This window comes from Mangifera indica, chromosome 20, assembly GCF_011075055.1.
Source record: "Mangifera indica cultivar Alphonso chromosome 20, CATAS_Mindica_2.1, whole genome shotgun sequence".
NCBI classification, from domain to species: domain Eukaryota; kingdom Viridiplantae; phylum Streptophyta; class Magnoliopsida; order Sapindales; family Anacardiaceae; genus Mangifera; species Mangifera indica.
This window is the reverse complement of record NC_058156.1, coordinates 7,565,102-7,578,473: the sequence shown is the minus strand read 5'-3', so window position 1 is coordinate 7,578,473 and position 13,372 is coordinate 7,565,102. Positions and strand designations below refer to the sequence as shown.

The 13,372-nt window shown below is 32.4% G+C and overlaps 1 protein-coding gene across 2 annotated transcripts; it reads right to left on the bottom strand.

The window, feature by feature from the left end:
- Positions 1-3,381: 3,381 nt before the first annotated feature.
- Positions 3,382-9,817, bottom strand: LOC123204130 (AT-hook motif nuclear-localized protein 1-like). 2 transcript variants are annotated; one of them, XM_044620699.1, is made up of 6 exons: positions 9,015-9,817; positions 6,598-6,665; positions 6,150-6,281; positions 5,388-5,549; positions 5,167-5,290; positions 3,382-4,525 (listed from the first exon to the last, which is right to left on the bottom strand). In XM_044620699.1, the coding sequence occupies exons 1-6, from the start codon at positions 9,391-9,393 to the stop codon at positions 4,470-4,472; spliced, it is 921 nt and encodes a 306-aa protein (XP_044476634.1). In that variant the 5' UTR covers positions 9,394-9,817; the 3' UTR covers positions 3,382-4,469. The 2 variants fall into 2 exon arrangements, with proteins under 2 accessions (XP_044476634.1, XP_044476633.1); XM_044620698.1 differs by lacking the exon at positions 3,382-4,525 and having other exon boundaries at positions 4,740-5,290; positions 9,015-9,816.
- Positions 9,818-13,372: the final 3,555 nt, after the last annotated feature.

Here is a 13,372-nt window from a genome sequence, read left to right as displayed (position 1 = left end):
TGGTGAGAAGATTGCATACACGTCAAAACCTTTGCATGAATCCAAGTCATTTAAGACCAACGACTAGGGAGCTTAGCTATCCGATATTCAACTCTGAAAACAGGAAAACTCTTCAGCTTGAGATAGTTAACCGATATTTGTCAAAGGAGGAATAGGAGTACAATAAAATTATGTGCACAATTTTTGTGCACAAACAACAATATATTATTATATAATCAAGTGTTATTTTATTTTTAATTTATAATTATCTAATTATATAATGATTTATTATTATTTGGGCATATTTAGATCAAAGGAATTATAGATTATCTTAATTTGAATGTAATATTTCCTTAATAGTATTATAAATATAAAGAATTATTTGAAAGAAAGAGCATGAACAAAAGAGTATACGCTAAAGATACTTTGTTCTATTGTATCTGTATTTAGAGGTGTCAAATAGATCCAGTCGGCCATAAGTCTGACAAAAAAGCTCGACATAATAAGATCTGGTCTAATATTGTAAAGGGTTGGGTTCTATCCACGAGTTATAAGGACCAGATCATGGGCCTGAGCAATAGGCCCTAGGTCAATCTGGTCTGTTACTGTTGTTATATATTATTTGAAAATAAAAATTTGAAGGGAGAAGCTGTTTGCTGGCAGTAGACCTGGCCACGGTTCATGAATCGACGGTTTCGATTCGGAACTGTCGGTTCACGGTTCGAAAAAATAAAAACCCTGAACCAAAACCGTTATAGGATAGTTCGTAATCGGTTTGGAACCGACGGTTCCGGTTCATAGCCCCGGTTCAAAACCAACACTAAACCATCGGTTCTAATTTATGACTCTGATTTATTTTTTTAATTAATAATTATAATAATTAAGAATAAAAAATTAAAAAAACACTTAGGTTTAATTTTTCAATTAAATTTTCTACGTATTCATTTGAGATTTAGAAGAATTAAAGTCTACATAGTTCTATTTACTATTTTTCGAGAATGAATAAAATAAATTATATAATTAATTATAAAAGTTAATGAAAATTTAATAGATAATAAATAAAATTAATTATAGAGATAAATTCTATAATTAATTATAAAATTATATAATGAAAAATAATAATAATTAAATTATATAAATTAAAATTAGAATTGATAAAAATAAAAGAAGAATTTAATTAAATTTGAGATAATTTGATTGAGAGAGTATTAAGAATTAAGAGAATGAAAAACGAGGAATGAGAGATTTGAAAGATTAAATCATATTTATAAATAAAATTTTATATTAAAAATTTTTTTAAAAAAAGCCAAACCGTTATATTTTATACATTTGTAGGGGACGGGTCCCTGCAAATGTTTTAGAAGCAGCCATATTTTAGATTTTGCAGGGGACCCGGTCCCTGTAAATGTTTAAAATATGGCGGTCCCTTGTAAGCATTTGCCGGTTCATGTACAAAAACATCGGTTTATGAATTTTTGAACCGTTGGTTCATGAAACCAGACATGAACCGACGGTTTCACGGTTCAAAAATATTAAAACTAGAATCGAACTATCAAAATTCGATTTCGATTTTGATTCATACCGGTTTCAGTTTTGAATAGGTCGGTTTTGGTCTGGTTCACGGGTCAAACCGGCCCATGGCCAGGACTAGCTAGCAGAAATAAGCACAGCAAGTCCGTGCTTATTTAAAAGATTTTATTTCTATTTATTTATTATTATATAAACCCAATAAACCCTTATTTTCTTCTCTCTTAAATCTCATACAATCAAATCTCAATCTCCCAACCTTTTATTAATCTCATTCTCATTTTCTTTCATTAACTCACATTTTGAAACCATCTGAATTATACATAATTTTAGATAGTTTATTTAATGAGTCAATCTTGACAACTTAAATTGACAAAAGCAACCCTGACATCGCTTCAAAACTTATTGTTTGGAATAACTTGAATCTTCCGTAAGAAACCTTATAAACATTTGTGATAAATTTAAATGACAAACCCAGAAAATGAGATCATTCAAGAATGTTTAAATTCATTTTCACTATAATACAGAAGCATGAGTCAGAGCAGGGACTAGTCAGGTGTTGCGGAAAAGCAACAACATTTTCAAAAAGGAATTTAATTTTTCTTTGTGTCAAGATTATTAAACTTCTTAATGCAAAAACTAATGTTCAAAACTCAAGTCAATTCAACTAACTACAGAGACATGCAATTTTAGCCCTTATTTCCAACTTATACAAAAGGTTCTCTATTTTAATAATTAGAAAATGATTTAGAAAAAATATTTTTTTTAGATTTCAAGCCAAGATCAGGTCGTGAATCTTACACTTTTCATAGATCGACTCTATCTGTAGGATTCGCTATTGTGCAGGTCTTAAGCTTGACTTACCCCATGACCCTAATAGGCCTAACCAGAGTCAATCTGGCCCAATCCACCGCCACTTCTAATTGTATTCATCACACAAATAAGTCATTTAATAATTACATTGTGAGTTTAAGAATTGTGATCATTGGATTTAGTCACATTAAAAAATTTGTGTTTTTTTTTCCACAAATTTATTTGATCAGTTATACCACACAATAATAAATATATTATAAGCTATTCAAATTTTAATTATTACTATCTTAATTTATTTTACATAAGATTTTATATTAGGTACATAATTGATACTAAGAAATTATATCAATAGTTTGACGTTAGGAGGACCCCTATAACATCTAATCCTCAATCACCTTCGCTACTCAGAGTACTAACTGTGGTTTTTGAAAGATGGTGTAAGAAAGCTTTGGACAATTAATTATTTCAAAAACAGCCCATAGCTACCCGGTTTTATGGAATCGAGTTAGCTTGCCTCTAAGGTTGACATTTTACAATCATAACAGGATACAATTCATAAACCTAAATTGACCAAAAATGATTCTTCCAATGTTGTCAACGATTGCACAACTCTACCCCAGTAGTGTGTAACCCATCAAAAGGATAAACTCCCAAAGAGGGAATAGTTGCAAAAACATCTACATCATCTTAGAGGCTTACGTGCTTTCCACGATGATGACAACGATTTTGAGCGACAAATTAATAATAAAAGCGTCTCCAATCATGACCGGTGCACCTCACACCTAGAATTTGTCAGCTTCTAATAGAGATCCCCCCAATAGAAAAAACTACAAATATCTCATAGCACTAGACACCATGTTTTGCTCTTTCAAGGAAACACTCTAGACCAACACCCATGGTTTAGAGGACTTACAAAATAGTAGTGTCTTGACCTCAACTATTGACAAGATAAGTTGTCAAGGTTGCCCAACCTCGAGAGCACTGATATACTATCACCTAAACATTTGTCGAGCCTCTAAGAGGAGGTGATCGAATGTGCCCTAACAATTATTGCTCTTCAACTAATAGAATATGCATCCCGTCGAGCTAGTTGCTCTCATCAATTAGCATCTCAAATATGTTCGTTGTCTAGTTACAACAAGTGAGATAACCCACACCATCAAACGTGGATAATTCTTACAAACATACAGAGAACCTTTTATCTATAGGATAACATCCGCTTAGCATTCCAAGGTACTACTACTATAACTGACCTTAACATACAATTCTAGTATCACCGCACTGAGCCAAAATTGAGAACCAAGTCACATGGTGTAACACCACTCTAGTTTGTGCCTCTTGAGCTCAGGAGATTGAGGAGGCATCAAGGGATGTGTTGGATGAGTGGTACACCCAACCTTCCAAAGGCACCACGGGGAGCATTGTTGCCATCCAAGGGAAAATGACGCAGAGCACACAAACGACGTAGAGGTGATAGAGGTCTCCATGACAACGAGGTACGAGGAGCGTGTTAGGTGTACGAATCATGAGGGATGGGATACTCAGGGGAGCACTGCTATAGGACATTCAGGGAAAATATTTACTTGGTCAGGGGAGTCGAGAATAGGAAGAAGTGGGCGGACCCGAGGAAGCTTGGGAAGACGGTTATCGGAGCTTTATGAGGGCATCACATAATAGGCGAGGGTAGAATGTCACTAGCCGTTAGTTGCCAGCGCAGTAGTGCGTTGCCTAGTGCAACCCCCCAAACACATCACAGCACAGTCTAGTGCCTAGTCCAAGTGACAGTGCAAATTCTAAACTAAGCTAACAAATTTTATGAGGAAATCTAGAGATGTTTAGAATATATCTAGAGAATTCTAAGACTCAGCAATATTTATCTTGTACATCTCCTGTCTAGACTTTTCTTAGGGTCAATTATGTAATTTTATAGCTAGATATTTCTTAGGTTTGTGCCTATATAAGGGTCAATTGTATATTACATGTATCATCTCTCTACTTTGTATTTAATATTTTGTTTTAAAGTTTATACAAAAGTGGACAAAGAAATGGGTTTTTTAAAATTTAAAGGACTGGACAATTATTTCATTAAAGTTCCGGTGGGAAATTAGTCATTTAGTTAGCCTAGTGTTTTCATAAACAATATAAACAAATCAACTGTAGGCCTTTGAGTATAGGGCACCGGTTGAGGCCTGGCAGATCACCATTCCTGAGATATAATAACATACAAATAAACTATGTATATCCACTTCAGGTACACAATGTATACACATTTATATGTGTCATCATGTGATTGGATGATTTTGAATTAAAAATAAAACAATAACCAATCATATGATGACACATATAAGTGTGTATACATTTGTGTACCCAAAGTGGATACACATAGTATTGCTCAATAACATAAGCAAGCAATTGGTGAATGATGTTCCAAAACAAAACAATGTTTGAAAATAATATTAATCCATCACTCTACAAAACAAAGGCATCCCTAGAAAAATATTACATGAAATATTCTGCATGACATAACAGCAGTAGAAGCCTACCTAATCGCCTAACTTAACTACTACATCAAAGGGAAGGAGGGTAATACCCTAGATTAAACTCATGGGCTACTCAAAAATATTTCACTGGTTTACAGAAAAAAAACAAACATGAGGTGAGATTCAACAATGGAGTTTAGTTTGTTTGATTGCTGATGTTATCAGTAACAATCAATACATTACATAATAAGGCGAGGCTTTTTATATTACCCTACAGGCTGAGATGCATTAATGTCAGTAGGCTTACTCCTCGAATCTGACAGCAATGGAAACAAATTATCTTCGCGGAGTGTGGTAGTAAAATTTCCTTTTGGATCGGCACTAGAGATAGGGACAGCAGCAGTTGGAGGAGCAATTGATATGGGCTCATGTTTTTGTCTATTAGGCTTTTGCTCATGCTGCTTCCCAGCCAAAAAACTGCCTACTACAACCTGTTACCGAAGTTCGAAAGAATTTAAGATTTGCGTTCTCTTCAGAAGCCTGAAGTAGCAATCAAGATGCTTTGAGAAAAGATGTAAATTTACAGACCTGCACAGGACTTGCAGCCACTAGAAGACCAGCAACTCCACCACCTACGACACGTCCATCAGGGCCTGCTAATGAAACACTCATCCCACCAGATCTGCTTCTTGTTCCCCCACTCTCACTCGGCATGAATGAACCAGATAATGACAGTATCTCAAATCGACCCTGCAAGAGCAGTGGCAAAAAATGGGGTTTCTGCTGATTACTGGATGAAATTCAAACAAATGTAATACAAATAAAATTAGAGATCAGAGTGTGCGTGAAAACTAAAGAGTTCAACTGAGATCAAATTGCATCATTAGGGAAGGAAAATATCAATTCAAGTCAGAGAACTTTAATAACATCTGGTAGATCTATGACAAGAAACAAACCTAGCACCATTTGAACCTTTTACCACTACTACTACCAATGATTCCTCTAATCTGCACCTAATTCTTACAGCAGTTCCATATAAGCATCATAAACTTTGCAGTTCCATCATAATAAAAAGTCAAATGAAGAAGAGGGATCCGGTGTATTGCTATTCTATTTCTAGTACTTTACAATAACAAGAACAAGATCCCAATCTGAATCTTGATAAATATAGCATTACAATATGTCCTTATAACAATTAAAATTTTTACTTCGTATAACACCAAGATTGACAGAAACGCAAGGAGTTCGTATCTTATTTTCAACACTGTGCATCAAACTGCCATTTCATTGTGAAAGACTAATAGTAGGACAATTAAACATAAGCATCTCATTGAACAAAAAATGCATTACCTCGTATGTTAATGTACCCCCAGAAGAATCAGGCTGACGCAGTGTAACATTTGAGATCACACCATTTGCAGAGAGAATACAAATGGCCCGAGGACCTTGTTGAGAAAAAGATATGATCTTCATTGTAACATCCTAAGATAAATCACAATTACTGTAAATTAGTATAAGACCTACTCCATCAAACTCTAGGAAGATAAAGAAATCGTTCCAAAGAAGTTAGCAGAAAAAACTAGGTGCAATACTTTCTGTATTTGACTGTTTGCAATTTCTTGGATGGGAAAATGGGAGAGGGACAGTGGGGATCAAAAGCTCAAATTATCTCTACAGTTCTCCCAGCCATGTTTTATTCCAAGGCCAGGAGATACAGATGATTCTGCATTCAAGCCGAGAATCCACAAAAAAAGAAAGAACAAAATTCTAAGAGAAATCTGTGATGATTAAAACATACCTCACCGGTATTAACTGTAATGATATGTGGTGTAAAATTAGCACCGACAGAGCATGCAACCCATTCACCTACACAAAGTCAATTCACACAAGATAAGTTCCCCGTATTCAATAAATTGCTTATTTACACACCATAACCATGAAACTATATAATCAAGCAAACTGGCAATTCATGCACAATTTCAAAAATCAGTATTCTATAGGAAACATGATTGAGCTTATATTTATATCTTCTGCATTCATGGAATAATAGCAGAACAAGGGTTACCATCTTGCCAGATTAATAAATCCTTTTCTCTCCAAGCATTTAATTTATCAAAACTGAAAAACCTTATGGACTTATTTTATATTTGTGCTTGTAAGTTGAATAAAGAATAGCACCACAAATAGTCTTCCAATTGGTGGCATGAGAACAAATGCTATCACTCCAGTATAAGAATCCAAAGAACTGGATAACTGGAATGGCTATTGTTTGCTACAACATTTACAAAACATTCAGAACTAGTAAAATTATAGTATAGCATACTCAAAACACAATGCATGTGTGTTTCTTAAATACATTTTACTAACTTCACAAAATGCAAAAAAGGCGGGAAAAAGAGAAGCAAAAAAGAAAGTTAGAAAATGGTGATTTTACTCCTGCTTCAACCTATATCACAAACCAAAGCAAAAACATTAATGTGGACGTTAACATTATAATTTAATAGTGTGAAGTGCATTTGTTCAACCACGCATGCTAAACCAATGTACCTGAACAATGCTGTTTCTAGTCTATACATTTCTAGTAGAATAGCTTAGAAAATTAAATGACAAGTAAACATTGAAAGATAATATTGGTTCACAAGGACCTTAAAATTTATAAGAAGCCTACATTTTACTTAAAATCGCATTGCTTCTCTTCCATGGCTCTCTAATGTTTGAAAGATACAATACAAAGATTACCTAAAGCTCAATGTCAAAAATAACATGGCTAACATGCAACTGAAGATTGAACCATAAAACAAGAGATAAAATGTACAGTGTATGGCAGTTGACACTTCCAAATGTTCAACATGATAATTTGAGATAAAATATAAATAAACAACAAGAATTAGCCTGATCTCACAACATATGTAGTAAAATTTATCCTTTGGTTGGGGAATTAGGCAGCCCAGAAACTCTATTACCCATGGTCACCCTCTTACAACAACAGAGACTTGTCTAACTAACAAAACTGTATGAAATGCCGAGCCTCACTGTAGTCAATTGGCTTAAAATAATAAAGTAGTGATGACCTCTAAAACTCCACTGTTTGCTTGCTCATTGTAATGAAAGCTACACAGAGAAATCCTTTAGTAATAATATTTATCTTCAAGTTTTCACTTGAGCTTCAGAAGATTTGTACACTGCGTAGCCCAACGCCCCAACCCGATAAGAAGATGGCAAAAATAACAAGTCAAAGCCATGACTCATTAATTCATCTATTCATCTACCCACTTGGCATAGAAATCACACCCTTAAGACTTAACACATCAAAACCTAAAAAAATTCCTCAATTTTTACAGCAATATAACACTAAAAATCATAATACGTAAAACATGAAGAAAACTTGCCACTATTCACTCGGGCCTGCAGTAACAAAAAGAATACAGGTGTTGTGTTCAGCATCGCCTAGCAGGGTTTTGGCAGGTACCCAACAAATACACAAATTACGACCCATCAGCACAAGATTCCACCATTCATATTAACCAAAAAAAAAAAAAATGGACTTGCAAAATGAGTTAAAATATCTTTTGCTTTGAGTTCAGATCGAATAAAAAATAATTTAATTTAGATTTATTGAACCAATATTATAAATAATTTGAGTATAATTCAAATAAAAATAATTTAATTTGAATTTGATTAAAATTTATTATTCAATTCTATAGCTTAAATATATGACTCAAATTTATAGTTTAAATTTATGACTCATTATCAAAACGATATCATTTATCAATTATTTAACATAATTCAAATCGAGTTACAACTTAAATTCAAACAAAATCAAGTTATCTACGAAGTTTGTAAGCTAAACCGAATTGAACTTTCTTTAGCTAGAGTTCAATCAATTTTAAAACGAATCAAACTTCCTCTAACTCAAGTTCAATTTGATTTCAAAATGAACCAACCCTTTTAATTAAAATACAATTCAAATTTGAACTAAACCGAGATAATTTGGTTTGGGTCTAACCTAAAAACCATATAACATAGCCAGGCGGTCCAAGCCTCTCAACATAAGCATCTAACCAAGGTCCCACTTGTAGCTAATACCACCACCAGCAAAGTTTATACATCCCAACCCATTCACTCCATAATTACGATCTAAAACATTCGAAAATCCCAACTTTCAACCCCAAAACCAGTAACAATGGCTATTCTAAAAACTTCGAATACAGTTACCTAAATTTTCCGGCTCATACTTTGACTTGCTGGCCGAGCTAGCCGGTTTCATTTTCCTTTGCTTCACAGCCGAGACGGAGAAGTCGATTACCGGAGGCGACGGCGCCGCTGAAGATATGGGCTTGGGTGAGAGAGCCATGGTGATCGTACTATCGGGTCCATACTTTCTGGGCCTACCACGCTTTTTCTTACCTGGGAACGTCGCCGCCGATGCAGGTTGCAGCGGAGGAGCAGAATTAGAGGCGGGTTCCGGGTTCGGGTTCGTAGTCGGATTTTCGGATCTTGGAGCGATATGGTAGTCCGAAGGAGCATCTGATCCAACAACTGTTACTCCACCCGTTCTGGCTGAAGTTACTGGTTCTCTTGCTGCTGCTTCCATAGATAAACTTTTTTTTTTTTTTTCAATTTTCTATATATTATTGAGGCTTTTAGAGAAAACCCATTTGAATTTTAGCTCAATTAACTTAAACCAAAGCTTGAAGTGAAAAAAAATTCAGAAAAAAAGAAAAACCTGTAAATCTAAAACCCGGAAGAAGCAGAAAAATGTAGAGCTTGAGCTTACTCGAAGCTAATAAACAAGAAGAGGTTTGGCAGTGATTATCATTAAACAGAAGTTGAGTTTTGAGATTAGAGAGATTAAAAATGGTGGTTTTTTTTAAGAAAAGAATATCAACAACATTGGTTTACGGAAATTTTGAAGAAAAAGATTGAAATTTGATCTTGATTTTGAAGTTTTGAATTAGAAAAGATGAGATTGATTTTTGTTTTTTAGGTAAATTAGGCTTCCAACTTTCTGAAGTCCGTATGAAACGAGAGTAAAAAGAAAGATAAAAAAGGAAATAATATGATAAATATTATTATTCTGTTGATTAATGTTTTATGTTAAAATATGTTGATATTTTTTTTGGGGTAATTAAAATATGTTGGAGTTGGAATCCAGTGTAAAAATAAATTAAAATAAAAATTGAAAGTGGGTACATGATTTTATTTTTTAAGGGCAGAGAAAGTGGACAAATTGATATAATAATAAAATTATAATATTATATTTATTAATTAATTTTATCTTATCAACAAGTTAATGACAAGTAAACTCAGATGGCCATAGCATGAAGAAAAGAAATTATGTAGAAAAAAAAAAAAAAAAAAAGTGCCCTTTTTATGGGGACTGCCAAGTATTACCTTACCTGGCTATAAGCCTGCAAAATAAAATAAAATTAACTGCATAATAAAATAAATAAAAATATAAACTTAGTCATGAAATTCATGTCCCTAGCACTGGTGCATTGAATTGGAAGAAGCAAAACTTGTGAGCAGATTAGTGATGGACAAAAGAGACAGTTCGAAACTTGAATTGAAACAACGGAAAGGTGGTTAATATTTGCAATTTTGCCACCATAGTAGAGGAGAAGTAGGCCACATTGGGCCGGCTTCGATATAGACCTTTGTGCCTACGAGTCATGTCAGACTCAATGCCTCACTATCACGGTCCTTCCTGATAGGCGGCCCATAGAAAAACATTAGCACATAACACAATCTTATGTAAGTAGGGTTGTGTCATACTGAGCTCGTTAAACTTTTTTTTATTTTTTAATTAAAAATAAATAAAATTTATTTTTTAATTATTAAAATCAAATACAGTACTTCAAACATTTTATTGATAATCTTTTACTTGTGATGGACAAATTTATCTTCTGTGACTCAATTCTGTAGTTTGAAATTAGTTTTTATTCAATCATTTATACACATGATCGTCTTAACTATATGTGGTTATAAATTGTATCATTTATCATCTAACATGCATCCACCTATATTAAGAATATATTTCAATGCTATAATAGACATTGAAAGGGTTAATAGATCTTGGGTCATGACGGAAAACACAAAAAAACTTTCTTAATTTGCTTTTCATCATGTCAAAATATTTAATTTGTCATCACCATATTGTTTAACAATTTCTAAATAATGATCAATAGTAATATAATTATAAAACTCATCATGATTTGTATTCTAACCCACAAGTTGCTTACTTTTATGCAATAATGATCATATGTCTGACTTTCTTCTTCCGGAACTATCAGAATTTACCTCGAGTTTTGAAGTTTATGCCCTCCTTCCATATTTGTTTTCATAAATACCATACATTTCCAATAAAAATTCTTGAACATCATCTATTTTATTACCATTGAAAATTAATAAATTTTCATTAATAACATCTACATAAATTTTTACTTCTAATAATTTTATTCTAAGATCTAAAATAGTGACAGCAACATAAAGTAAAGGAACTTCGATATGATGTTATTAAATTTTTGTTCCATTTATCTAGACATATTTTAAAAAGTCCTATGATGCATATATTATTTAAAAATATCACTAATTTTTAACATATTATACAAATTAAACATGTAGCTAGATAGTACAAATTTGAGCATTTTTTTGTGGTTGTCTTCAGGGATTCCAATATGTTCATTAAAGTTATAACAATTTCCTAATAATCATAATATATATATATATATATATATATATAAGATTTTCTAAATCTTTTGGTTGAGTATTAAAGAAGTATGTTATAGCAACTTCATATGTTTCGCATGCTTTCGACATAAGATATGTTAAATTCCACCTAATTCTAATATTTGTTTTTAATCTTTTTCATCTTAACCTCATTGACTTACATAATTCATGATATGCGTAAATTTGTAATAGGGATGATGAAATGTATGTGACGATATGTCTAATTATTGATATCTAATCTTTAGTTATACTTAAACCATTTTGAACTATTAAATTAATAATATGATATGTACATCTAATATAAAATAATTTTCCATTAAATGGAACATATATATGATTTAACATTAATTCAATGACTCTATCATTATTTTTTGTATTATCGAAAGTCAATGTAAAAATAGAGCTATTACTTTTATATTCGTAAAAAATATTAGCTAATGTTCGATAAATTGTATGACTACTATGTAAATATTCTAAATTTCTAAATGCAATTACTTTTTTGCACAACTGTCAATCAAAATCAATGTAATGGACAATTGCGTATAGGTATCATATATCTTGATTTATGGCAGTCCATAAGTTTGAAGTTATTGAAATAACATCATTAAATTTATTAACTTCTCCTATAATTTTTAATTTCATTATTCATAATTTTTAAGAATGTTTAACTTAAGAGTAGACCTAAGAATTCTTTTAAATGTGGATTGAATACTATTCTGCATCATTCATTCTAAAATTTTATCTTGAGCATAAGAAAAAGGACCTGACTATATAGTCTCGTATTTTAGTGTGATTGTAGATGAAATTGGATATTTCTCCAACGAGCTCAGAATTGCTTACACCTCTTGCTACACTAGCATCAACACCAATATATCGTGATCTAATAAAGACAATTTGTTATTGTCTTCTCATCTTGTGCAAAATTTTTGTACAATAATTTATAATGTGTCAGCGAAAATGTCTAGTGCCACTCAAACTGGCACATGTTGCACATATACTGCAGTGTTTGTACACTACTCGTCGAATTACTTTTCCTTTGATCATATCTTGTATTTGATCAAAGTGATCTCATATCACAGATTTTTACTTCTTTTTCCTTCTTGTCGAGCCTATGACTATCCCACTTTCACTTGTTGGTGCTCGTGCTCCTGTTGCATCGTTAATAATATCATCAGTATTATAATATTCAAATATATTGAATTTATTTGAGCTTGAATCTATTTATAATTTTTTATGAGAATGAAAAATAACAATTGGTTGATAAAATTAAAAAAAAAACTAAATTTTAAATACAGAGAAATATTAATTATAAATTTAGAGAATTTGATAATGAGATATCAATGAAAGAATAATTTGAGAGTGAGAAGAATGAAAGATTAAGATTGAGAGTGTATGAATTTTGAGAGAGGGAGAGGGGTTTATATAGAAAATCTTTTTAAGAAAAAATAAAAATATAAAAAAACCATTAATTTGTTGTTGGCCTAGCCAAACAATTTCTGCAGGTGCCAAAGTCGGTTCTACACTTGTAGAACCTTTTTATTTTTAAAAAATTTTGTTTTTATAAACCAATCTAACCCCTTTGACAAGGGATGACAACGGGGAGGGTATCTCAATCCCCATCCCTATTTTCGTAGGGGATATCAATCTTTGTCTTTGGTCTGTCCCTATTACGGAGATGAAAATAATTTCTCGTCTCTTCTCCGTAAAAAAAATTTTCTCCCTATCCCCACGGGAAAAAATCCCCTTCCCATACCTTAAAAAAAAAAATTCTTCGTAAAATTAAAATTAATCCACTATTTCAAATATCACAAATATAATATATTAACTACTTTAAAATATACAAC

Bases quoted from the DNA above. Each gene is read 5' to 3' on its own strand.
- LOC123204130 (XM_044620698.1), bottom strand. From the start codon at position 9,393: ATGGAAGCAGCAGCAAGAGAACCAGTAACTTCAGCCAGAACGGGTGGA. The intron at 5,550-6,149 runs GTAATGCATTTT...CTGCTCTTGCAG, and splicing joins GGGGTACATTAACATACGAG to GGTCGATTTGAGATACTGTC. The intron at 5,291-5,387 runs GTCTGTAAATTT...CTTCGGTAACAG, and splicing joins TGGCTGCAAGTCCTGTGCAG to GTTGTAGTAGGCAGTTTTTT.